The sequence below is a fragment of the Gopherus evgoodei genome, unplaced genomic scaffold, assembly GCF_007399415.2.
Source record: "Gopherus evgoodei ecotype Sinaloan lineage unplaced genomic scaffold, rGopEvg1_v1.p scaffold_37_arrow_ctg1, whole genome shotgun sequence".
In the NCBI taxonomy this organism is placed as follows: Eukaryota; Metazoa; Chordata; order Testudines; family Testudinidae; genus Gopherus; species Gopherus evgoodei.
The window spans coordinates 995,472-1,022,183 of NW_022060049.1; the positions used below are offsets into that span (position 1 = coordinate 995,472).

At 49.6% G+C, this 26,712-nt stretch overlaps 1 protein-coding gene across 12 annotated transcripts in view; it reads left to right on the plus strand.

The window, feature by feature from the left end:
* The window catches only part of BRD4 (bromodomain containing 4), a 212,417-nt gene that overhangs the window by 180,940 nt on the left and 4,765 nt on the right, over positions 1-26,712 (plus strand). For all 12 annotated transcript variants that reach the window (XM_030545377.1, XM_030545381.1, XM_030545380.1 and 9 more), the window contains 6 exons: positions 5,021-5,527; positions 8,657-8,769; positions 9,033-9,192; positions 9,451-9,581; positions 24,831-25,042; positions 26,190-26,412. In XM_030545377.1, coding sequence (XP_030401237.1) covers positions 5,021-5,527; positions 8,657-8,769; positions 9,033-9,192; positions 9,451-9,581; positions 24,831-25,042; positions 26,190-26,412 — 1,346 coding nt within the window. The remainder of the gene's footprint in view (positions 1-5,020; positions 5,528-8,656; positions 8,770-9,032; positions 9,193-9,450; positions 9,582-24,830; positions 25,043-26,189; positions 26,413-26,712) is intronic.

Below are 26,712 nucleotides of genomic sequence, written 5' to 3' on the forward strand. Positions count from 1 at the left end.
CCATCTCTAAGCATGGCTACTCCATGGCTCAAGCGACCTGAAATAACATGTTCCAATGAAGTACAAAACAGTCGCAGAACAACCAGCCACACCAACTACCTCCATGAATGGAAACAATTTGAGGCATGTGCCAACAAAAATGAATTCTGGCTGTGTCAGCCTCTTTACCCTGAATATTGGACTATTGGAATATTGAGAAGTCAGGCCTCTCCATGAGCTCAGTTGAGTGCAGCTCTCCACTGTCACAGCGTTCCAAAGCAAAGTAGATGAATTCTCCATATTTGCTCACCCACTCCCCAAAAGATTCCTCAGAGGCCTCAGCAATTTCTATCCTGAAGGGAAAGAACCTACCCCACCATGGGACTCAACCTATCTTCCAAGTCCTAACTGGCCCTCCATTTGAACCCATGGTAACATGCTCTTTGTTGCATCTTTTTATGAAAGTAGTGTTCCTCATTGCCATTACATCTGCCATATGGGTGGGAGAATTGGGTGCTCTTTTGACAGATCAGCCAGATAGTCTTTTTCAAAGATAAAGTTTCTTTGAGACCACATCCTAAGTTTTTGCCCAAGATTGCCTCATCTTTCCACCTCAACCAGCCTATCTACCTTCTGACTTTCTATCCTAAACCACACCAGAATAGACGACAATCCACACTATGTACACAGGGCACTTGCTTTCTACTTAGAACAAAAGCATTCCGTATCTCTCAGAAACTGTTTGTCTCAATCACTGAATGATCCAAAGGGAACGCCATATCTACACAATGTCTCTCCAGATGGATTTCAGATTGCATAAAACTGTTTCTCCCAATGTGGTCAACAACCCCCTACAGCAGTGGTGGGCAACCTGTGGGCCACACATGGCCCATCGGGTAATCCGCTGGCAGGCCTCAAGATGATTTGTTTACATTGACCATCCACAGGCACAGCTGCCCGCAGCTCACTGTTCCCGGCCAATGGGAGCTGCGGGAAGCAGCACGGGCCACAGGGACATGCTGGCTGCCACTTCCCGCAGCCACTGGGAGCTGCAGGCGGCTGTGCCTGCGGATGGGCAATGTAAACAAACTGTCGCGCGGCCTGCCAGCAGATTACCCTAACGGGCCAAAGGTTGCCCACTACTGCCCTATGGGGATTCACACGCATTCCACCAGGACCTTATCAAACTCTGAAGCATTTCTTAACAATGTTCCCATTGCAGAAATCTGTAAGACCACAACCTAGGTGTCAGCCCATACATTTACTCAACATTACACTTTAGAACAACAGGCAACCTCCAATGACCTGTTTGGACTCACTGCGCTTTTGTCTGCTACGACTTCAACTCTGAAGCCTTCCGGAGGGTACTGGTCTGAAGTCACCCAGAGTGGAGCGCACCCACAGGGACATCACTTGAAGAGAAAGTTACCTTGTGCAGTAACATTGGTTCTTCGAGCTATGTCCCCCTGTGAGTGCTCCACTACCCTTGCTCCTCCCCTCTACTTCAGAGTTATTGGTAGGCTCTGCAGTAGAGAAGGAACTGAGGGAGAGTTTATTGCACAGCACTAATTAACCACCTGAAGCAGCACAAGATGAGGACCGCACATGTGTGATCCAGCCAAGCACAGCTACCATAAATCTCTGGTTATGCATGCAGGGGTGCCCGAACACCTAGTGTGGTGCATCCATAGGGGGACACATCTCGAAGAACCTACATTACTGCACAAGATGAGTAACTTTCCCTTTTTTTTAGTGCAGAATTCCCCCGAGTCAGTTATACCGAGTCACAGAAAATTCCTTCAGTTCTTCATGGCAGAATGCCAGTTTCAGTACACGGTGCTTCATTTGGCCTCTCTTCTGCCCCCAGGGTTTTTACTAAATGCACAATTGTTACGGCATATCTCAGGAAGAATGGAATTCACATCTTCCTGTATCTTAACAACTGGTTACGGAGGGGCAGATCCAGAGAGGAACTTCTTGCTCATGTCAGTACCACACTGCGGTTGCCTGACTGTCTGGGTCTCACCCTAAACAGCAGAAAGTCAGCCTTGGCTCCCACTCAGAATATTGAGTTACTTGGGGCCCTATTATATTCCACGACATCAGGAGCATTTCTGCTGACTGACCGTTTTCAGATAATTCGTCGTCTTTGCTTCAGTATGAAATCTCAGCCTTCCATGACAGTTAGATCATGCCTGAGATTTGGGCCATGTGTCTGCTTGCACACAGGTGGTCCAGTTTGCAAAGTTATACCTCCATCCACTTTAAATGTGGCTCAGGACTGTCTTGCATCCTGCTCGCTCTTCTCTAAACAGACTGGTTCATCTCCCTCCACTAGTCCTAGACTCTGCAGTGGTGGATGTGTCCACAGAATGTTTGCTAAGACGTTCTCTTTGTCCAGCCTTCGCCAACCATGTCCGGTTGTTTCCAAAGCCTCACAGATGGATTGGAGGGTGCATCTGGGGTCATTGAAAGTACAGAGACTGTGATCGGCACAGGAAGCCTCGCTCCATATCAACTTGCTGGAACTTTGGGCCATCTAAAATGCATGTCACGCTTTTTGGCAACGTATCAGAGACTTGGTGGTTCGCATACTTACTGACAATATAACCGCAAGGTGTTAGGTAAACAGACAGTGGGGAGCATGCTCCAGATTGCTCTGCCTAGAGGCAATCAGGCTGTGGCAGTTCTGCGTCGAGAATAATGTTACTCTAGTCATTCAGTTGCCTGGGGTTCAAAATAACGTTCAGACTATCTCAGCAGGTATTTTTCACTAAGACACACATGGTCCCTGAAAACAAGTGTCCTCTGGGTTATCTTCACAGCTTGGGGCATCCCAATAATTGACCTGTTCACTTGAAGGGACGAGGAAATGTCGTCCGTTCTGCTCTCAACTGGGCCTCAGTCAAGCCTCCCTGTCCAAACTCACTGTGGTTGTGATCCTGATCACCCTCAGGTCATCCTCTAGCTCAAGGTGGCTCAGGCCAAGATCATTCTTGGTGACACGATGTGCCCAAGACAAAGCTGCTTCTCTGACTGTCTCATGCTGTCTATTCAGCCTCCCATGAGGCTTCCTCTCCATCACAACCTACTAAATCAGAATCACAGATGCATCTTGCATCATGTGCTTGGCTCTGCATCTCACAGCATGGCTTCTGCATGCCTGAATGAGGAGAAAGAGCAGTGTTCAGTGGCTGTCGAACAAGTGCTGCTCATCAGTAGAAAGTCCTCTACCAGAATGGCCTACTCAGCAAAATGTAAACCTTTTTTGGTATGGTCATTAGCTCGTGGAATCCAATCGAAACCGATTTCTCCCCATGACATCTAGGAGTACTTGCTCACCTTCAGACGTGGCGGCTTGCACTTAGTCCAGTAGTTCTCAACCCGCAGGCCACTTGTGCCCCAATCAGCACACAGTTGCAGCCCATGACATCCTCAGAGCCATACAAGTAAAATATATATTGCGTGGATGCAGCCCACATAACACACACAGACCTGCGTATGTGGCCCACAGTGGTAAATAGATTGAAGACCACTGGCTTAGTCCATTGAAAGTGCATCTGGCAGCGATACTGGCATTTCATCCCCCTCTTCAGGGAAAGTCAGTCTTCTCCAGCGCCATGGTAATGCGATTCTTAAGAGGGCTTTTGTCTATATCTTCCGTTAGAGCCAGTTCCCTTGTCGGACCTAAACACAATCCTTGCAACTCTGATGGGTCATCCATTGTAGCCCCTATTATCTTGTCCCTTTTTGCTCTTGTGTCAGAAAACCGGTTCCCTGGTAGCAATAAGATCAGCAAGGAGACTGTGAGAGTTGCAAGCTCCAATGGCAGAACCTCCTTATATACAGTCCTGTGAAGACAAGGTAACTTTACAACCACACCCCACATTTTTGTCTGAAGTGGTTTCTGTTTCATTGGAACCTGGTGATGTATTTACTGGAGTTTTTTACTAAACCGCATTCATCTTTGGAGGACCTGCATCTCCATACCTTAAATGTCAGGCAATATCTAGCTGTTTTATCTGGACAGAACTAAACTGTTTTGAGCCTCATATCATTTGTTTGTGCCATATGCAGATTGCATGGCGGGTCAACTGGTCTCGTCGCAGATCTCCAGATGGGTAACATCCTGCATTGACAGCAGATGAAATAGCCTTGGCTACACTCCTCAGTGCATGCATGTGAGCTCGTATGAGGATGCAAGCAATGTCCAGAGTGTTCCTTAGTAATCTTTCCATACTGAATGTTTTCAGGGCTGCTGAGTGGTCATTGATACATACATTCACGAACCATTACGCCATCACCACATCTTCAAGGGCAGAAGCAAGCTTTGGTAGAGCTGCCCAGCAATCCTTGTTTAGATAGACTCTGAGCCCCGCCTCCAGGGGGGGTGGTATTACTTGTAATTCACCTAAGTGGAAAATAGAATACACAGCTGCATCTGTTTGAAGAAGAAGAAATGGTTATTTACTGTACTTGTGGTTTTTCAAGTTGTGATGCAGGTGTGTATTCTGCGACCCGCTGTCTGTCCACTTTGCATGCCTGCTGTCTGGGCATTCAATGCAAAGGAACTGAGGGATGGTTGGGGTGGTGCCGTCTCATATAGGCATGAGCACTGCCCCTCTACGGGTACTGTTCGGCAAATTTCTCCAGCTCCAGTGCTCTGGGCACACATACACACCTAAGTGGAATATGCATCTGCATCGCATCTCAAAGAAACATGGTTACAGTAAGTCATTGTTTGTTCTACAGCCCTGGGTTCCCTAACTGGCACCACATGGTCCCAGGCTGTGCAAGTCTGGGGATAGCTTGATGTGTTAGATAAGGACGTATGGTCACATGATTAAGAAATGGGGTTAGATGCCATGAGATCTTATTTATATTCCATGCGTATTCTGTGTGATGTAATGGCACAGCTTTTTCCTCTGTTTGGCGTGGACAGTCTAATAAGCAGAATAACTTGTGCAGTTTTGCTGTGGGGAGTTGTGCTCTTTTTCTTCTGTTGTATGTGATGCCATGTATTCCTGCTCTTCTTCCCCAGCTTTGCACAACGCTCTGCCTCAGCAGCCATCGAGACCCAGTAATCGAGCCGCAGCACTACCCCCTAAGCCTTCACGTCCTCCAGCAACGTCACCAGCCATAAGCCAGCAGCCCATGCTCCCCCAGCCGCCTTTGCCTCAGCCTCCCCAGGTCCTCCTGGAGGATGAGGAGCCTTCCACGCCTCATCACAGCCTGCCTCTGAGCACCAGCCAGATGCAGCTCTATCTTCAACAGCTGCAGAAAGTGCAGCCGCAGACTCCTCTCCTCCCTTCAGTGAAGGTCCAGTCACAGCCTCAACCATCCCTTCAGCCTCCTGCTCATCCCTCAGTACAACAGCTGCAGCAGAGGCCAATGCACATGCAGCCCATGCAATTCCCTCCTCATATCCCTCAGCCTCAGCCACCCCCGCAGCAGCATCCACCCCCGCAGCCACAGTCAGCTAAACCTCAGCAAGTCATCCAGCACCACCCATCACCACGGCACCATAAGCCCGACCCCTACTCAACTGGTGAGTGCTGAAATTTTCCCTCTGAGTTTTTAACATCCGCGCATCTAAAATTAGTAACAAATTAAGGGCAGTGGATGCCTGGTTGGAATATGATTGTTCCACAATCTTCTGAGCTTTGCAAATACTGTTGGTGAGTTGGCATCGGGCTTGGAGCACAGACAGGTCATCAGTTAACGTACTTAGTCTCTGAGGAATTCCTTGATAACTTGATAGCCTATTGAGGACTCTAAGCTTTTCTTCTGGGAGCTTAAATCCCCATCCATGGGGAAACCAACTGTTGTAGGGCTCAAAGTTAGGAATCAGATTCTAACTGGCAGTGCTGTGCCCTGTTAAGATTGATCCTATCCCATTTCAGCCCAGAAGTCTAGCCTGTCCTGAAATCAGGGAACAGTTGACAAGCTCCATCTAGAAAAGGGGCTGTTTGCTCCCTTTGGCAGGACATTTGGTTTGTGATTTCATAGTAAGAGCATAAATCACCACCTCCCCAAGAGCAGATCAGGCTTCCTGATTCTGTTTGGATTTAAAGTTCTGTGCGCTATTGGCAGGCATGTTGGGAAGTTCTTCAGGAAAGGATTGGAAGTGCATGACTGCCCGTGTAGTATCCGGTAAAAGGAGATAAACTGAGGTCAAGGAGGATGGCTGCTGAGTATTGTTTACTAGCCAAGCACTTTAAGTTGTCCCCTTGAGTAGTTTATTAGATGTTAAAATACAAAGACACCTCTACCTCAATATAACACTGTCTCAGAAACCAAAAAATCTTATCGCGTTATAGGTGAAACCACATTATATCAAACTTGCTTTGATCCACCGGAGTGCGCAGCCCTGCCCCCCCGAAGCAGTGCTTTACCGCATTATATCGGGTCACTTTATATCGAGATAGAGGTGTAGTTAGAATCTGGTGACAGTCAGACTCTGGAAAGAGCCAGCATCTCCAGAATAGCCAGGCTCGCATTACAACACTAAACATGTACATGTATGCTAGCCCCCAGCAAGTGATCAGATGGCAAGCACCTTTCCCAAAGTGCTTTCCCTGCCTTAATGACAGCTCTTCAGGAATATGCCCCAGTGGAGGCACAGCTGAAAAGGACATAAAGTTCCTATGACTGCGTGAGTGGTTCTACCCAGATTGGGCGAGTGGAAAGTCTCAAGCGGAGTGCTCAGACTGGTCCCTGAGACATAGACAGGGCCTTGTCCCTCCTAGCTATGGGCATGTTTTAAACCCTTGTAAAATTATTTGTGCTGATGATGGTGTAGCCTAGTCTCCCTCATAGAGCCTTCGATCAAGAATATTTTCTCTACAATCTCTAACAAGCTTTATTATAGGATAATAGTGTACAGGAAGATGGGTATTCATTTTTTGTGTGAAGGACAAATATATATTTTGTCTGTCTTAAATATTTAGCATGAATTCTTTTTGCTTTTCCTTACCTTTGTGTTTTAGATATGTTATGTAATGACCCCTGGCTGTTGGATGAAGTGCTGTTTTCAGAATGTGCTTTTAATTTTTTCCTCCTATGCTAAACATTGAACTGTGTCAGTGGCTTTCAGCCATCATACTTTGGGCTGTGACCTTCTCAGATGTTGTTAATATATATATATAGAGAGAGAGATACCTATCTCATAGAACTGGAAAGGACCCCAAAAGGTCATCAAGTCAAGCCCCCTGCCTTCACTAGTGGGACCATGTACTGATTTTTGCCGCAGATCCCTAAGTGGCCTCCTTAAGGATTGAACTCACAACCCTGGGTTTAGCAGGCCAACGCTCAAACCACTGAGCTATCCCCAGATGTTAGAATGGGTTGAGCAGGATTTTGATGGGAGAGGAAAGGCCTCCAAGAAAAACCCAAGCATTGCAAAAAGTGTTACAGGTTATTTAGCGATTCAGGAGGTGGTTCTCTTTAGCACCAGGCTGGGCCCCCAGCAGGGTGCTGCTGGAGTGCTGTCTTTCCATTTAAATGTAAAACTGAGGTTCACTTTGGTTCATTAAAGATATCTAGTCGGGGGTGGGGGTGGGTATCATGGTGCTTTAGTTAAATTCTAATTGGAATTACTACATCCTGCCTCTTTCAATCCCCCACCCGTCCTCTCTTCTTCTCCGCCGCCACCTGTAGTTTCAAATGAATACAGGATTCTTCCATTCCTATCATAAATCATCATATAGGATTTCTGTGAGCTGTTACAAGCCAGGGAGATATAACAATAGAGGGCAGACAAATAAGGGTGCAGACAAGTGAAATTCAGTTGCACCCTCCCTCCCCACCATAGGGCAATCTGCTGAGCACCTCTCTAGTGCCTTAATGTGTTGGCTGAGTCCAACAAGAGCTTGAAAAAGGAAAGCTCACTTTCCTTATAAATTTCAGTGAACAGCAAATGAAATGGATGTCGCCAGGTGCTCCCTCAGTTCTCTGTGCCCTAAAGTCCATGTATGATTCCTGAACAGAGATCTTCAGGGACTCCTGTGGCATAGAAATGTAAGAGGAGAGTTTTTTAAAATAGTAAATGTTCAGTGATTCTCAAATGTTCAGTGATTCAGTGGAAGAAATTGCACAGGGGAGCTTACAAATTCTTTAAAATATGAATGTATTTTGGATGGAGTTTTTCCATTCCTCAGAATGAAGTCCATAAGCTTCATGGCCAAATCCAAAAGGCAATCCAACAAAATCCTTTTCACTTCCCAGTCACCTACAGCCCTTGTGCATTGTGAATGTGCCTGTGACAACCATGGCACTGGCCTGACACCGGACAGTAAGAAGGCCAGTGGAAGGTTTCCCCTATCTGAATACCACTCCATGCAAGTCTGGCAAGCTTATGGAGAACAGTAAATAGATGCAATTAAGTATATGGCTGTTTGTGTGCTGATCTGAATGACAGAGTCCTAAAGTTGCTTCTAAATTCCTGTATGCTGTGTGGCAGTGCAGCCCATGTGACACCTGGAAGTACTGAGGGGTAGGACTGGACTACGGAAACTACCAAACTGGTGTGGAGTCTTCCTATATCTGTAAGGTGCACCTGGGTTAAACTCAACCTGCATGCTGCTCAGTCTGACTCAAGGACGAGTTCTCACATTGGTTAATGTTTGGATAAATGATAGTGATGACCTGTTAACTGACTGGTGCTGAATTGTTCCAGGTCACTTGAGGGAAGCACCTTCCCCTCTCATGATGCATTCCCCACAGATGCCCCAGTTCCAGGGTCTGGGCCACCAGTCACCACCTCAGCAAAATATACAGCCAAAAAAACAGGTAAAGGAAGGCATTGCCTGAATGTGGGGTTCCAAATGGCCTGCTCTCAAAGTACATGGTTCCCAACCTGTGTGGGTAGCTTGGGCACATGCTCACAATGGTGCACGCTCCATGAGCATGCATTAGAGGCTAGGCCAGCTCCATTGTGGGACCCTCTTGGTGGATTGTTCAGGATGTTACTGGCTCTGTGGATGTGGGATGGATTTACATCAAGGAAGGTGTTTGGATAATGACTGATCCATCTCAATGTGCTAACGTGGCAGGAGCTGAGAGCACCCTCTGTCGTGCAATCCCAGCCCATGGCGGCAAAGGAAGAGAAGATGCATTCACCAGTCATCCGAAACGAAACATTCAGCCCCACGTTGCGGCAGGAACCTCCCAAGCACCCAGAGAGCATCAAACCCCCTGCACATATCCAGCAAAGTGAGTTGGAACCCCTTCACTGTTAGTGTTGAAATGTGTATTTTAGGTGTAACATGGACTAGTATGTTTCCCTTTGAAGGCTGAGATGGAGAAATGGACTGCTCAGCATGGTGAAAGCCTGAGAGTCTACACCTCAATCTATTGGCCTGCCCTCGACAGTGGAGAAGAAAGGGACAGGATTACTCCCTAAATGCTCAGACACCCTGGTAGCCTGCAGGAATGGTCTTTTGCCCTTACTGTGGTGTGTGTGTGTTTCAGGAACAGAAATGAAACCAATGGAGGGTGGGCGGCCTGTAATCAGACCCCCTGAACAGAATGTGCCACCACCTGGAGTACAGGACAAAGACAGACAAAAACAGGAACTGAAAACACCCGTCGCCCCTAAAAAGGTAACAGTTCACCACAGCTGGATGCAGTCGGTTTGGGGGAAGGGGTTGTTTAGTGGCCTGGTCTGACCTGCCTACACTCCAGCATTTGGTCTATATTCTTTGTGCGAATGGGGCACAGGAACTCTAAGCTATATGGAGAGGCTAAACTCAGTGTAAAGCTCTTAAAAATTCTAGGCCAAAGCTGTCCCTTCTCTAACAGTTTGATCTACTCAGCTAGATCCCCCATCCTCTTCTGCTTAGGACACAGGTTGGGATGCCTCGAAGTGGACCTGGCCTCTTGTCTTATCCCAGATTGAGCAGACCTGTCCCTTCACGCCAGGGTGAGGCTCACAAGAGTAAATTAGTTTTAGTGCTCTCTCTCTCCCTGATGCTGTGCCCTGCAATGGTTTCTGAGCTATGGGGATTAGTACTCAATATTCTGGATGCAAAATAAAATACCAGCTGAGTAGCAGCAAAAGTCAAAGCTCACTCGCAATGTGATCTACTGCTAGGTCACTTAGTGACATAAAGGAAAAGGTGGAAAGTCCTTTAACTGTACTGAACAAATAGACACTGGTGCGCAGTCCTGCACTGGGCCATGGGAGATGTGCCTGGTGTCTCATTACTTGGGGAATATGCATGGGTCCATTCCTTGGGCCTTACTCTTCACATCATATGGGAAGGGTGTTCATGTTCCCCTCTCACCACTGGTAACCGTTTCAGTTGCCCGAGTTAATGAAATATGCTGTCTGTTTTGGGTGCAGAAAATGGATGCAGTGGATGCATCCTTCTACCAGCAGGGGGCTATCCTGGCCTCCTGCAAGGGTAGTGCAACTCTGAGTGCCATAGAGCCAGTAAGCACAGAGCTATTCTAAAATACACTGAGACACGGTAGGTGAGGTAATAGCTTTTATTGAACCAGCTTCTGTTGGTGGAAAGTACAAGCATTTAAGCTTCATAGAACTCTTTTCAGGTCTGGAGAAGGAAATCAGACTTCTTCCTTCCCAAGACATGGAGAAGAGCTTTGTGAAGCTTGAAAGCTTATACCTTCCACCAGCAGAAGTTGGTCCAATAAAATATATTACTTCTCATATGCTGGGGCCCACATGGCTATAACAACACTTAAAATACCATTAATTCGGCACATCTGGTCACAGCTTGGGGTCTGGGGAAACAAACAAGAGGCTCAGTGGGCAGCAGCTTTCACCTGTGAGCTTCAGTGTCCCCATTTCTAAAATGATGAGATGATACCTGCCCTGTGCATTGCAGGGGAAAGGTTGTGAAGTGTTTGAGATGTTCAGCGCTGGGTGCACCAGTGCTGTGAAATATGGCTTATTCGGGTGCAGTGGCTGCTTGGGAGCTAAAGAATGACATTGCCATCAGTGTATCCTAGCTCATATTTGTATGGGTGCTGGAATATCCTTGGAGTCCCAGTTCAAGTATCAGTCCCTATAGTAATTAGTTCAGCTTCCCCTGAGAACTCTTGGTTCACAGAGTATGCAAGTGTTGTGGCTGAGGGGACACCATTAGCCTCACTGCTTCATTTAGGTTTGGGCCCAATTTTTTAATGTTAAAGTGATTGTACAAGAGAGTTTGGCCTGGCTGAGAGCTGTAAGAACTGATGGCTTCTATCTGCAGATCAGGAACAGCCTGGGCACAGCAGGGCAAGCGTCTCCCACCTGTGTCACTGGGATGCAGAGGGGACTCCCTGTGCGTGGGAGGGAAGTTCAGTCTTTGTTACTCATTCAGCCCTACACTTCTGACCACAAATGGCGGGCACAGATGTGATGATTTGACAATACAGGAACCAGGAGCCATAAAGTGAGACTACCAACTCATTTCATACATGCCACTGTGAACAGCCTTCAGATGGTAACATCACCTTCTTCAAGTAATAGTCCCTATTTATGTTCCACTGATGGGTTAAGCCATGAACAACACCATGTGCCCAGAGTTGGAGAATTTGAAAGTAGTGTCTGTTGGTCCTTTCATGCGCCCTGGCTCACCTTGTGCTTCATCTAAGGTGTTAAAGGGAGCGGCTGACCAAATGCATCTCCAGTTCTTCTCACTGCCGCATGGTTCAGGTTGGAACTTTCAATGTCCTCTCTGATGCATCTTTAATTAAGATAGTTGTACATAGTTTTAGCCAGTTTTATGATAGTTTTACCAGTTTATTACAAGCAGCAAAGAGTCCTGTGGCCCCTTATAGACTAACAGACGTATTGGAGCATGAGCTTTCATCTGTTAGTCTATAAGGTGCCACAGGACTCTTTGCTGCTTTTACAGATCCAGACTAACACGGCTACCCCTCTGATACTTGACAGTTTATTACAGTTTTTACTGCAGTTTTAGCACTTAGTCAAGATAAGATTGGAGCTTGTTTTTTTCTTCATCCAACACACCACCCAGTACCAGCATGCAGGTACTGGACTACGGCCAGGATTCTGGGCATCAGACTCTGCACCTCATGCCCGTGCTGCTTCTCCATCAGTGATGAACCCAATACTGTCCCTACTGCTTGGGGGAAGCTCATATCACATCCAGATGCAGTATTTGCCAATTCTTTCCCAGCCACACCAAAAAAGACCAGATCCTCTGCTTCCAAAAGCACCACATGGAGCTTGCCATGAGGCCTCACTCGGACCCAGGCAGAGAAACTCCCCGTGTATCAGCCTGAAGCAGCGAGGAATGGGCACCTGCCATTACCACAACCAAAGCCAGTATGGCAGAACCACCCCTACAAACCCTATGGTGGCGTCTAATTGGGAGGTAAGGATGCATACCCATAAGCATGATACTAAGTCTTCCTCAAAGCCAAAGAATGTGAACGCTCCTTCCACGGGTTCGAGCCATGGGGATGGAACTCTCACTAAGTCCCATAGGCATGCGAAGAAGTCCCACAAGCAATGGAATCTGGTACTTCCAAGCACCTGTCCAACAGTACAGTCATCACCAACCCTCTGCAAGACATGGACTCCTCCTGTTCTGGGAAAGTCCATGCCACCGGCATGGATATGAGCCCAGGGAAAGAGTGCCTGTGACACCGGAGAGATCTAGAATTGTACCTGAACCCTAGGACATGTTCGCCTTGCTGGACCCAGAGTCACCCCAGCCAGCCAGCCCTTCCACCTTTAGAGAGAGGGTTTCTCCACCTCAGGATACAGCCCCAGTACAGGTCCTCTCACCATCTGCTCTGATGATCTACACTCTTCCACCAGTTCTGACGGTACCACTATTTGAACCAATCTGCCTTCTCCTCCTCTGAAGAATCGGAACCAGCTATGTCCTGTCACCCGTACGTGTCTTCACAGAGACTGCTACATCCATGGCAGCATCCACCATTTCAACGGCCTCAGAGCCATTGGTACCGTGGGGGCCACCACAACCTTCCTTGGATCTGGCTATACTGGAGACCTGGTCCCAATACCCCCCCCCTTGGAACCAGCCTGGTCCACGGAACGTTTTGCCTGCCTCCTGCTTAAAGGTTCCTTCTAGCAGACTCTTGGATCTGTTGGTAGAGGACGAACACCTCAGTCTGGTCCTGGCGGTGCTGCCAGAATTGGTAAATTTTCCCTCTTCATCTCCGGATGAAGCAGTGACTGCAGCATCCCCTACACCTCTGAATGGCTTCAGGCAATTTCAAGGAACTGTTGCAGGGATTCACAAGGGAACTCCAGTTTCCGCTGGAAGAAATCTAGGACCCTGGAACCAGTCACAATTGCAGTGCCTATTACTGAGGCTATTCTGGAGCCTGCCAGGACCGTATGGCACACCTCTCCCACGTGTATGGCTACCTCGGGCCGAAAAGCATTACGTTCTTGCTAAGGGCTCTGAGATCTCCCCCCTCATTTTATTTTTTTATTTTTTGCATCCTCCTCCAAACACCCTAGTTGTCCAGTCAACGACTGCACAAGAAAAGCAACAGCACTCTCAATCCGCACCTGCTGATAAGGAGGGCAAACATTTGGACCTTTTGGGATGCAAGTTATTTTCCTTAGCCAGCCTTCAATTCTGTATTGTGAACTCTCAGGCATTACTAGTCAAGTGCAACTTCCTGGATTACAGCAAGTGCCAGGAATTTACTGATACCCTGCCACAACACGATTGGGCTCACTTTCAGGCATTTATTGAGGAAGGGAAGCTAATAGCCAGAATAGCCCTCCAACTGGGGGTAGAGGCAGCAGATACCTCTTGCAGGGCCATGGCTACGGCCATAGTTATGTGTAGAATGTCTTGGCTCCATTCCTCTGGTTTCTTCTTCAAGTGCTTGCTCATGTGTATTCCACAGTAGGTGTGCGTGCTTGCCATGTGCACCAGTGCCGGAAGTTTTCCCCTAAGCAGTACCCGTAGGGGCAGTGCTGCTGCAACCCCTGGAGTGGCGTCTATAGCGCGCTATAAGGGGAACTGCTCACTCCCCCCATCCTCCGATCCTTCTTGCCGCCAGTGATGGTGCATCAGAACTACTTGCTCCAGCTTTGCAGCAGCTCGTACCAGAACTCGTTTTGTTGTTAGTAGTACCTGTGTTAGTTCAATAAAGCTTCAGCATGCTCCAGGCCCCAGGATTTAAATTGTGTGAGTCTTGCAGGCGTTCAATGCCTAGAAGTGACCCGCATGTCAACTATCTCTGCTGCTTGGGCGAATTTCACATCAGCGACCACTGTAAGATTTGCAGGTGCTTTAAACCCAGAACTAAAAAAGAGAGAGACTTCAAGCCCTTCTCATGAAGTTGGCACTGACCCCAGCTCTGGTGCGCCAAGCGGAATCAGCACCAGGCGCTTCGTCTTCGGTGCACAGTGATCTCCCAGCACCTTCCAGTGGCTGGCACCTCTCCACGTCCAAGAAGCAGAGAAAGGCCCTGTCCCTCAAAGGTGTCGAGAGAAAGCAAGAGGTGAGGTTAGACCCACGTTGGGCAGCCGCAGTTCTTCCCCTGTCCCCCGGCCTGTAGAGCTCTGACTCAGGTTGAGCAGAGCAGCCCGGTTGAGTTGACTCAGGCCTCTCCGGGAGGCGGCCAAGGACATTATGACTTTGCAGGTGCCCAGGGCACCGCCAGCACCCAGACCCCACTCCAGAGGCAAACCGCCACTGGGCTCTCAATGGTCGACACTGACCTGATGCCGATCCTGGTCAGGGGATCTCTCTCGGACCCGTTCACCGCTCAGTGTCCTGTCAGGACACAGCCTCCGCTTTCGTCGCCCAACAGGTTGTCTGGTCGGGTGCTATCAGAGCAGAGTTCCAGGCACTGCTCCACGCAAAGTACAGAGTATCGGTGGGACAGGGGCAGACGTAGATGCTGCCATTCTCGGAGGAGCTACCAAAGCCAGTCCCAACACAGGCACTGTCGTGGGTCACACTCCAGCTCTCTCACCTCAAGGCACCGTGCCCACGACTCCTGGCGGGGATCGCCAACGCCGTGTTGTTGCGCATCCAGGCGTCGAAGCATCTCAAGGAGTAGCAGATCAAGGCAGCACCATTCATCAACAATGGAGTCCCGATCCTGTGGCAGACATCACTTTCGGTACCACTGCTCTTACTGCTCCCATGGCACCGATAGGTCATTGGTAACACCAACCTTGACCTACACGCAGCGCCATAAGACTCAGCCGGGCCAACCTGACCAGCTAGCGTTGCCGGTGCTGCACCAGGGTCAATGGCAAGGGCCCCCGTGGCAAGGCCAGTGGTACCAGTGGACCCCCTAGCTCCCCGTGCACGCCCAGCAAGGCCTTTGGTCAATAGCAGGGGCATTGGAGGCCCCTTCAGCTGCACTATCCAGACCCCCGAGGGATATATCAGCAGGTCATGGATCCTCGGCACCACACGAGGAGTCCGACCAAGGGATGGATCCCGTGGCACCCAGCCGACGTGCAGAGCCCCGTACCGGCCCCCTCCCCTGCACCAGATGACAAAATTGCAGCCCCACACTGCAAGAGGACTTCAGGGCTCATCAGGAGTTACTAAAGCGAGTTGCATCCAGTCTCTAACTGCAAGCTGAGGAGATGGAGGGACCCTCAGACTCACTGTTTAACATACTCTCATGCTCGGTACCGGGCAGAGTGGCCCTCCTGCGGCACGAAGGGGTAGCTAACATCTCCAATGCCTTCTGGCGAACTCCAACCTCCCTCGCCCTAATATCGGAAAAAAGCAGAGCACAAATACTTTGTGCCCACAAAAGGGCATGAATACCTTTATACCTACCTGGCCCCCAGCTCCCTAGTGGTGGAGTCCGTAAATCATAGGGAAAGACAGGGTCAACCAGGACCCACACCCAAAAATAAAGACTCTAAAAGACTGGACTCGTTTGGCCAGAAGCTTTATTCGTCGGCCAGCTTCGAGTGGCCAACCACGAGGCCATCCTCAGTCAGTATGAGTTTAACTTGTAGGGGTCACTGCTGAAATTTGATCCCTCCCTTTTGGAGCACGAAAGGAAGGATTTTAAGGTGCCGATGGAGGAGGGTGCTGCCTTCGCCAAGGCTGCTCTGCAGGTGGCAGCGGATGCAGCTGACACAGCTGCTCGGTCCATGGCCTCTGCTGTGTCCATGCGAAGGGCATCGTGGCTACTGCTGTCTGGGCTCTCTGCAGAGGCGCAGTCTGTGATGTAGGATCTTCTCTTTGACTGCAAGGACCTATTCGCAGAACAAACTGGCATGAGGCTCCATGGCATGAAGGCTCACGTACTACCCTTCAAACCCTCGGGCTCTACGTCCCACCCAAGGACAAGCCTAAGATCCAAGCCTCCATCCCTGCACCCCAGCTGAGATACGAGCCCGCCTACAAGAAGTCCAAGACCCAAAAGAGGTGACCTCAGAGGCAGTCTTGCTCTACCCCGCAGCCTGCGCTCTCCAGGGGCAAGCAGCAGGGCAAGAGGCGGTTTTTATTGGTTGCAGGAGGGACCCCGGTGATCCCCAAGAGGACCCTCCTAGCAATAGTTTGCCTTCGGCAACCGCTTGTGTGCGTTCCGTACGGAATGGTCCCGAATAACATCAGACCAATGGGTCCTCAGCACCATTTCCCAGGGTTATGTGCTACAATTTGTCTCACCCCCGCCCTTCCACCTCCACTCCCTTGGACGGCAAGGGGGATCTGTCGCATTTACCCCTGCTACAGCAGGAAGTGGGTTGGCTCCTCAGCTTGGGAGCTTTGGAAAAGGTTCCGGGGGAGTTCCAGGGGAAAGGGTTTTACTCTCATTACTTCCTGATCCCCAAGGCGAAATGGGGGCTCAGGCCCATCCTGGATCTGAGACACCTCAATCGGTTCATGGCAAAATGCTGGTTCCGCATGGTCTCTCTGACAGATATCATACTCACTCTGGATCCTGGCGATTGGTATGTGGCCCTGGATCTTCAGGACGCATACTTCCATATCCATATATTCGAGGGGCACAGACTCTTCCCCCGTTTCCTAGTGGGACAAGACCACTACCAATTTATGGTCCTCCCGTTTGGCCTATCCACCGCACTCAGGGTATTCATGAAGCATATGGCGGTAGTGGTGGCCTACCTCAGACACTGAGGGATACAGCTATTCCCCTACCTGGATGACTGACTGCTAAAGGGCAGCTCGCGTTCCCAGGTACAGAACCACGTGAACCTGCTCTTGGCTATGTGTGCTAACCTAGGCCTCTTCGTAAACAAGGCCAAGTCAACGTTGGTTCCGGTGCAGTGCATAGAATTCATAGGCGCTCTCCTGGATGCCTCCAATGCCACAGCCTCCCTTCCCCTGGACAGGTTCCAGACCCTGAAGTGGCTTATAGCCTTGGTCACGGAGTTCCCCATCACCACGGCCAGGGCATGCCTGCGGCTCCTGGGCCACATGGCGGCGTGCTTGTACATGGTCCGCCACGCCAGGCTTCAGATGAGGCCCCTTCAACTCTGGTTGGCCTGAGTTCTCCCAGGCCCGGGACAAACGGGACAAGGTCCTCTCGATACCGGCACGAGTGATCGCCACACTACAATGGTGGTCCTGCCTGGCCAATATGCTCCAGGGAATTCCCTTCCGGGACTCAACCCCGTCATGAGACCTAATGTCCTGATGTGTCGGACCTGGGCTGAGGGGCCCTCATAGGGAACTCACAGACCCAGGGGATGTTCCTTCACATAAATGTCAGGGAACTGAGGGCGACACGCTTAGCCTTTGTGGCGTTCAGCTCACAGCTGCGCTGCAAAGTGGTCAGAGTACTCATGGATAACACCGCTGCGATGTTTTACATCAACAGTCAAGGCGAGACAAGATCCTCGGCCCTCTTCCTGGATGCCTTCAGTCTCTGGGAGTTCTGTATAGCCCACGACATCTCCCTGAAGGCTTTCCACCTGCCAGGCGTCAACAGCACACAGGCCTGATCACTTGAGCAGGGTTTTCTCCTCCCAGCACAAGTGGTCACTCCACTCGGAAGTCACTCACCAGCTCTTCCAAGCGTGGGGCACTCCCCAAGTAGGCCTGTTTGCGACCCGACAGAACTGCCGTTGCCACAGGTTCTGTTCCGGGGAGGAGGGGGTGCATGGGGAGGAATGCGATCTCAGATGCCTTCCTCCTGTCATGGTCGGGGCAACTCCTTTATGCCTTTCCCCCGTTTCCCCTCATTGACAAGGTCCTGGAGAAAGTGAAAATGGACAAGGCGCATGTCCTCCTGATTGCCCCAGCTTGGTCCTGGCAACATTGGTACGGGATCCTCCTGGGCTTGCTCATGGACCCACCGCAGCCATTGCCGCTCCGCCCAGACCTCATAGACTTTAAGGTCAGAAGGGACCATTATGATCATCTAGTCTGACCTCCTGCACAATGCAGGCCACAGAATCTCACCCACCCTCTCCTGTAACAAACCCCTAACCTATGTCTGAGTGACTGAAGTCCTCAAATTGTGGTTTGAAGACCTCATACTGCAGAGAATCCTCCAGCAAGTGACCTGTGCCCCATGCTGCAGAGGAAGGCGAAAAACCTCCAGGGCCTCTGCCAATCTGCCCTGAGGAAAATTCCTTCCTGACCCCAAATATGGCGACCAATTAAACCCTGAGCACGTGGGCAAGACTCACCAGCCAGCACCCAGGAAAGAATTCTCTGTGGTAACTCATATCTCACCCCATCTAACATCCCATCACAGACCACTCTCCAAGGACCAGAGCCGCCGCCTCCAACCCAATCTGGCCACCCTCCATTTGACAGCATGGCTGATCAATGGCTAGAGGCAGAGGAGAGAAGGTGTTCGGAAGGGGTCAGACGTGTCCTCCTCAAAAGTAGAAAGCCATCCACGTACCGAGCCTACCTGGCGAAGTGGTCCAGATTCTCCAGGTGGGCAGGTAAGCTGGGTACTTCCCCAATGTCTGCCCTGCTCCAACTTATCCTTGAGTACCTCCTTCACCTTAGAACTCAAGGCCTGGTCCTTCCTCCATCAGGGTGCACCTGGCGGCTATTTCAGCATTCCATCCGCCGGTCCAGGGCTGCTCGGTTTTCTCCCATGCCATGACCAGGCATTTCCTCAAAGGGCTAGACCGGTCCTTTCCTTATGCTAGAACCCCTGTCCTTCAGTGGGATCTAAATTTGATGTTATCCCGCCTCACGGGGCCCCCGTTCAAACCCTTGGCCACATGCTCATGGTCTCACCTTTCATGGAAAGTGGCCTTCCTCGTGGCCATCGCGTCAGCCCGGTGGGTCTCAGAGCTCAGGGCCCTGACCTGCGACCTCCCCCTTACACAGTCTTTCACAAGGACAAGGTTCAGCTCCACCCACACCTGGGATTCCTCCCTAAGGTGGTCTCCGCTTTTCACATAGTCCAGGACATCTTCCTGCCTATCCTGTGCCCTAAACCTTATGGCTCCAACGAGGAACGTTGCCTCCATATGCTCGATGTGCGCAGAGCACTGGCTTTTTACCTGGATCAGACTAAGCCGTTCCACAGCTCTTTGCAACTCTTTGTTGCGCATGAGGGGTCAGCTGATCTCCATCCAGAGGCTTTCCCAGTGGATTACATCGAGCATCCACACATGCTACGACCTAGCAGGGGTTCCTGCACCACCTATCGTAAGGGCTTACTTAAGAAGGGCTCAGGCCTCGGCGGCAGCCTTTGTAGCCCATGTCCCTATCCGGGACATCTGTAGAGCCGCTACCTGGTCCTCAGTATACACGTTCATGTTGCACTATGCGATCATCTCCTACGCCAGGGATGACGCTGTTTTCGGCAGAGCTGTGCTTCAGCCTGGGACTCTGTGAACTCCTACCCACCTCCATCAGACATAGTTTGCAATCACCTACTGTGGAATACACATGAGCAAGCACTAGAAGAAAGGACAGTTACCTGTTCCATAACTGGCATTCTTCGAGATGTGTTGCTCATGTCTATTCCACATCCCGCCCTCCTTCCCCTGTGTCGGAGCTGATCCGGCAAGAAGGAACTGAGGGTGGGGGGAGTGCGCGGCTTCCTTATAGCGTGCTATAGAGGCACCACTCCAGAGGTTGCAGCAGCGCGCCCTCTACGAGTACTACTGAGGGAAAGCTGCTGGCACCGGTGCACATGGTGAGCACGCCCACCTACTGTGGAATAGATATGAGCAACACATCTCGAAGAACGTGTTACGGAACAGGTAACTGTCCTTTCCCAAGGGAGGTACATAACACTGTTGAAGACCTTGCTTTTGGTGAATCCCATCCTTTTAACCAAAAGACAGATAAATCACTGCATTCCCTCAACTACTCCAGAGCCACCCTTTGTTCACTGGGCATCTATGCTCCTGCCCCCAAGCTCAAATTCCAGCAGTGTTATAGGTCCCCACAATTTTGCCTTCAAAGTCCCCCTGGAAGCATCAAAAGGCACAGCTATCTCGCCTCCTCCTGGGCCTCCTTTGCAAGCTTCAACATCACAGCTACAACCTCCAACCAAGAAGTATTTCTGAGGCGATTCCCAGAGCTGCCAACTAGTATGCCTGCCACCTCACAACCCCTCTCCCCCCCCCAATTAGGGGTCATTTAGCACTCTTTTTCCCACGGTTGGAGTGTGATGATGATAGACAAATGGGTGTTGAACATCATCCACCAGGGCCATGTGATCGAGTTCATCGAATTACCTTCTCCAAGACCCCCCTCCCTGTCCCTCTTCAAGGACCGCCCTCACAACAGCATTCTCACCCAAATGTTGAACTCCTTATTACAAGAGGGAGCAGTAGAACACACACACACAAAATACCAGGGAACAGGGTTTTACTCAACTTACTTCTTGATACTCAAGAGGAAGGGTAAGTGGGGACCAATCCTCAATCTCCGACATCTGTTGGTTCATTCACAAGTTTTATATGGTCATGCTGGCAGCGATTATCCTATCCATAGAAAAGGACATGTGATTTACGGTTCTCAATATGAAAGTTGCTTATTTTCACATTGATATCCATCCATCCCACAGACATTTCCTGAGATTCATAGTGGGCACCCACTATTTGCAGTACAGGGTGCTCCCCTTCAGAACAGCCACCACTCCAAGTCTTCCGCAAAGTTTTTTCCATCTTTGCAGCCCATGTCAGACATTAGGCTGGCTTCTAATTGCACGATCCAGGCAAGAAGCCCAAGCATCAACCTCCATGTTGCTCAACTTCCTTTCATCCCTTGGAGTCCACATCAGCGTTGAGAAACCTAATCCTAGACCCCACGCACTCTCTGGACTTCACAGGAGCTATCATCAGTTTGGACACAGTACGGGCCTGCTTACTGAAAGATGGGTTCCAGACAGTGCTCACATCATGAGCAATCATTATGTACAAGCCAGAATTTACCTGTCCCTCCTGGGCCACATGGTTTTTGTGTACATATGTGACCCCATTTGCACAACTCCATCTTTGCTGCCTTGAATCGTGGCTCCAGTACGTTTACTCACCAAATCGTCACTCCCTGGATTTCATGCTATCATCCCTCCTATGATGGTCAGAGCCATGTCATGTATGCGTGTGGGTTCCCTTCCTTCTCTCCTGCCAGACAAGACGATCATCACCAATGCATCCCTGATAGGCTGAAGAGCCCACATGGATGAGCACAGGTCACGTGGTCTCCCCAAGAATCCAGGATGTACATAAATATCCTGTGGCACCTTATAGACTAACAGATGTTTTGGAGCATGAGCTTTCATGGGTGAATACCGACTTCGTCGGATGCATGTAGTGGAAATTTCCAGGGGCAGGTATATATATGCAAGCAAGAAGCAGACTAGAGATAACGAGGTTAGTTCAGTCAGGGAGGATGAGGCCTTCTTCTAGCAGCTGAGGTGTCAGATATTAGGAATGGTAATATACAAAAACCTGTAGGAGAACACTTCAATCTCCCTGGCCACACAATAGCAGATCTTAAGGTGGCCATCCTGCAGCAAAAAAACTTCAAGACCAGACTTCAAAGAGAAACTGCTGAGCTTCAGTTCATCTGCAAATTTGACACCATCAGCTCACAATTAAACAAAGACTGTGAATGGCTAGCCAACTACAGAACCAGTTTCTCCTCCCTTGGTTTTCACACCTCAGCTGCTAGAAGAGGGCCTCGTCCTCCCTGATTGAACTAACCTCGTTATCATTAGCCTGCTTCTTGCTTGCACATATATACCTGCCCCTGGAAATTTCCACTACATGCATCCGATGAAATGGGTGTTCACCCACGAAAGCTCATGCTCCAAAACGTCTGTTAGTCTATAAGGTCCCACAGGACTCTTCGCTGCTTTTACAGATCCAGACTAACACAGCTACCCCCCGATACATAAATATCCTGGAACTCAGAGCTGTAAGAAAGGCATGCCAATCCTTTCTTCTGTTTATTCACTCCCATCACGGTCTCCTCATGTCAGACACTACTGCTGTTTTCTATAACAGGAACATGATGGGCCGTTCTATGCACAGTCTCTGCAATTGGTGCATCAATCACCACATTCTCTTGTCTGAAGGCTGTCATCCAGGGACACAGAGTGTAGTCTCAGACTCGATCAGCAGACATTTTGCAGTTCCCATGAGAGGGAACTTCACAATTCAGTAGCACCTCCACCTGATGGAGGACCCTGACCAGAGACCTATTCATGTCGCAAACAAACAGCAAATGTACCACTTACTGCTCCAGAGGAGGCCTCGGTCACCACCCTCATGGTGATGCTCTCCTGCTCTCTTGGTCAGACCAAATCAACTACGCCTTCCCTCCTCTACCTCTCCTGCCTCAGGTACTGCACAAGATCTAACAAGACAGCACGATGGTCATTCTGATCACCCCCTGTTGGCTCAGGCAATTCCGGTTTCCCAATCTCCTCTACATATCATTCTGCTCATCAGTGCCCCTCCACAGCTTCCCCGATCTCCCGACCCAGTACAACAGCGAGATCAGGCATCCCAAGCCACATGATCTCCACCTCAGAACATGGTATTTGGATGGGCATTTGCTTTAGCGTGCACATGCTCTCCTGCTGTGCAAGACATCCTCTCCAGCAGCAGGAAGGACTCCACTAGATAATGTTACTGAGCCAAATGGAAATGTTTCTTATCTTGGGTCCAACAAAAAGTATTTCTGCCTGAACTGATGGGGATCCCCCTGATCCTAGATTATGTTCTGTTCTTGAAGTCATCAGGTCTTGTCTCAACTCTTTGAGAGTCCACCTGACAATGATTAGCCCATTCTACTGTCCAGTGGAAGATTGCACTGTCTTTTCACACCCACTAACCACTAGATTTTTGGAAAGGCCTCATCACAACCTCTCCCATCCAAATGATCACACCCCAATGGTTACCTGAATCTAGTTCTCTCCATGCTAACAAAACCACACTTTGAACTGTTACCACCATGCTCTGTCCCTCCTTTCCATGAAAGTTGTTTTCCTTGTTGCTATCACTTCTGCGAGAAGGGTTGGTGAACTTGAAGCTATGATAGAGGACCCGCCTTTTATAGTGTTAGAGAAGGATTCTTTCCCCTAAATCTACACCCCAGCTTTTTACCAAAGGTGGTCTCCCAGTTTCACATCAATCAATCTGTTCACTCACCTATTTTCTTCCTGAAACCATACCCCATCTGCAGAGGAACATCAACTCCATTCTCTCAATGTCGGACGAGCTCTGACCTGTTGCGTGCAGAGAACAAAACCAATCAGGAACTCCTCTAGGCTATATATGTTGCAGTAGCAAAAAGAGTCAGGGCACAAGCCATCTCCACCTAGAGGATCTCTAAATGGATTTCGGGTTGCATTTCACTTGGCTACCAGCTGTCAGGCCTACCTATCCCCACAGGGGTGCAGGCTAACTCCAGGAGAGCTCAGGCTTTGACTGTGGACTCCTTTCAGTTAAGGACAATGTAGAGTGGCCACCTGGAGTTCTTACACACCTTTGCAGCACTCTGTCTTAGTGCAGGACTCAGTGGCAGATGCCTCCTTTGGATGGCAGTTCTCCACACAACCATTCCTTCCTCATCCTTGCACCCTCTTCCGACTTAAGTACTGCCTGTAAATCACCACCAGTGGAATAATAGGGATCATCACTCGAAGAAGAAGAGAAGGTTACTTGCATGTAATTGGAGGTTCTTTGAGATGTGTGGTCCCTATCTGTATTCCACTTCCCACCCTCCTTCCTCTCTGCTACGCATCTATTTGATTCGTGTTGGAGAAGGAACTGGCTGCACGGTCCGGTTCGCCTCACCCTTTATCACCTTGGCTGGAAGCACAAGGTGAACCAGGGCACATGCACGCACCAATGTACACTACTTTCAAATGCTCTGATTGCAGGCGCATGGTTCGCATGCATAACCCCTCAGTGGAATACAAATATGGACCACACATCTCGAAGAACCTCCAGTTATAGGTAAGTAATCTCCTCTTTCAGTATCAGAGGGTAGCCGTGTTAGTCTGGATCTGTAAAAGCAGCAAAGAATCCTGTGGCACCTTATAGACTAACAGACGTTTTGGAGCATGAGCTTTCGTGGGTGAATACCCACTTCCTCAGATGCATGATGCATCTGAGGAAGTGGGTATTCACCAAGAAAGCTCATGCTCCAAAACGTCTGTTAGTCTATAAGGTGCCACAGGATTCTTTGCTGCTTTTTCCTCTTTCAGTAACTATCAGTCTGTGCTGGATTGAAACAGGTCACAAGTGCTGAAGGTTCCCTTCTGCAAATGATTTTGAGGGAGTTCTGTGGCCTCTTACTGTGACTGTCTGAATGTAACAGTAATGCCTAGCACTAATGTTCGTGCCAGACTCATCATGCTACTGTGTGCTGTTAACATTAGCTGGGAGGCTTTGTCTTCTCGCTATGGCCCAGTTCAACACTAATGCCTTCTTGACTTCACAGGATCTGAAAATAAAGAACATGGGCTCGTGGGCAAGCTTGGTCCAGAAACCCCTCACGACTCCATCCTCCACAGCAAAGTCCTCCAGCGACAGCTTTGAGCATTTCAAGAGGGCAGCGCGGGAGAAGGAGGAGCGGGAGAAGGCACTCAAAGCTCAGGCAGAACAGGTGGAGAAGGAGAAGGAGCGGCTGAGGCGGGAGCAGGAGAGGATGAGGTGAGAGGCCTGCACATCTGTATTTCATTGCTCCTAAAACTTGTCTCCCCAGGGTACCAAAGTGCTGTGAATGGAGTTATGTCCCCATTGGGGACAGTCTCTTCTGTTTTTTGCTTCACTTGTCAGCTTGGTGCCTTGGAGTCACTGCTGATTCTTTGGGAAAAGATAGGTTTTGCAGCAAGATCAGCCAGAAGACAGTGAGGGTAGAGCTGTCTCCACTGCCCTTTTGAGGGGTATACCCGACATGGCCCTGTTGTCCAGGCCACCTTTTCTCTAGCTCCCTTGGGTTGTACCTGGGCTTTGTTTGCCTAGACATGTGGCAGCACTTACGCTGATTATGTTCAGAGTTCCTGCACTGCAGCATGTATGTAATATAGCCACTGCTTCCATTGTGGGCCCATGCAGGAGCCAGTGCAAGTTGTAGAGTTCCAGCATCATACTCTGTTCACAGTTCATACCAGTGAGGTATCTGGGTGTGCCACTGGATAACAGCTGCTGTTTCCTCCTTCTCAAGCTGACTAACTGTACTGTTAAGCAAGAAGCAACATGAGCAAGAATCTCGATGCTAAGCACTTCCCATTCCACAGTGTGGGTGTTGCAAAATGGGTGACTTGACTGTGCAACAAACGTCACAGGGAGAAACCCCTTAGCTGCCCATTCTCCAACTGGGATCCCCAGGGAGCATTTTCTGGGGGAGATGGCTGGACACATGGTGCTGGCTGCTCTTCCTCGTTTCCAGTTGCTACCTGGCATTAAAAATGTAATACATTGAGTCTTTTCCTGAGAGACTTCACTATGTCAGTGATTGCTGGAGTTCCCACTGGAAGGTTATAGGATCACAGAGAGGAGGCATACATGAGACGCTCTAAGGTGCCACAAGTACTCCTGTTCTTTTTGCTGATACAGACTAAACGGCTGCTGCTGTGAAATCTAAGATACAGGTCACATTAGGAACAAGTTTGAAACAGCCAAATCTGGGACATTCCTTCCCACTCTAAAATGGTGTTTCCTCAAATAGTCCTTCATCACAGCAATGATGGAAGAAGGACCCAGCAGTACCCCCGTAGAGCTGTTTAAGAAACTTCTATGCCTTATGAGGTTGCACAAAGCCCCCCACCATTCTAATGACACTCTTGGGTCTTGGCAGGAGTCGTGATGACGAGGATGCCCTGGAGCAAGCTCGCAGAGTTCAGGAAGAAGTCCGAAGACGCCAGGAGCAGCAGCACCAGCAGCAGCAGCAGCAGCAGGTGTCAGCTGCAGCCTCTGCACCCCAAGCACAGAGCTCTCAGCCACAGTCCTCTCAGTCTATGCTGGATCAGCAGAGAGAGATGGCCAGAAAACGGGAGCAGGAGCGAAGGCGCAGAGAGGCGGTGAGTGGGGGGGGGGGGGGAGGGTTATTTGGGCACTCTGATGGGAGGGGGCAATTTGAGACAGATGTTCAGGCAGAGTGCTTTTGCTGGGATGCTGATGCCTTGGTGAACTGAGTGAAGACTCCCAACTTCAACAGATTGGCAGACAGCTGTGCCAGGAAACTTAGGTCCACTTTTATAGGGCAAAAGTACTAGATTATACCAATAAAAAGTTTAGGTAGCCCAGCAAAATCCCTGGCCCCTAATGCCACCCCATTGAGTCAAGTGCAGCATCCCTGCAATGTTACTCCTATGAGCATC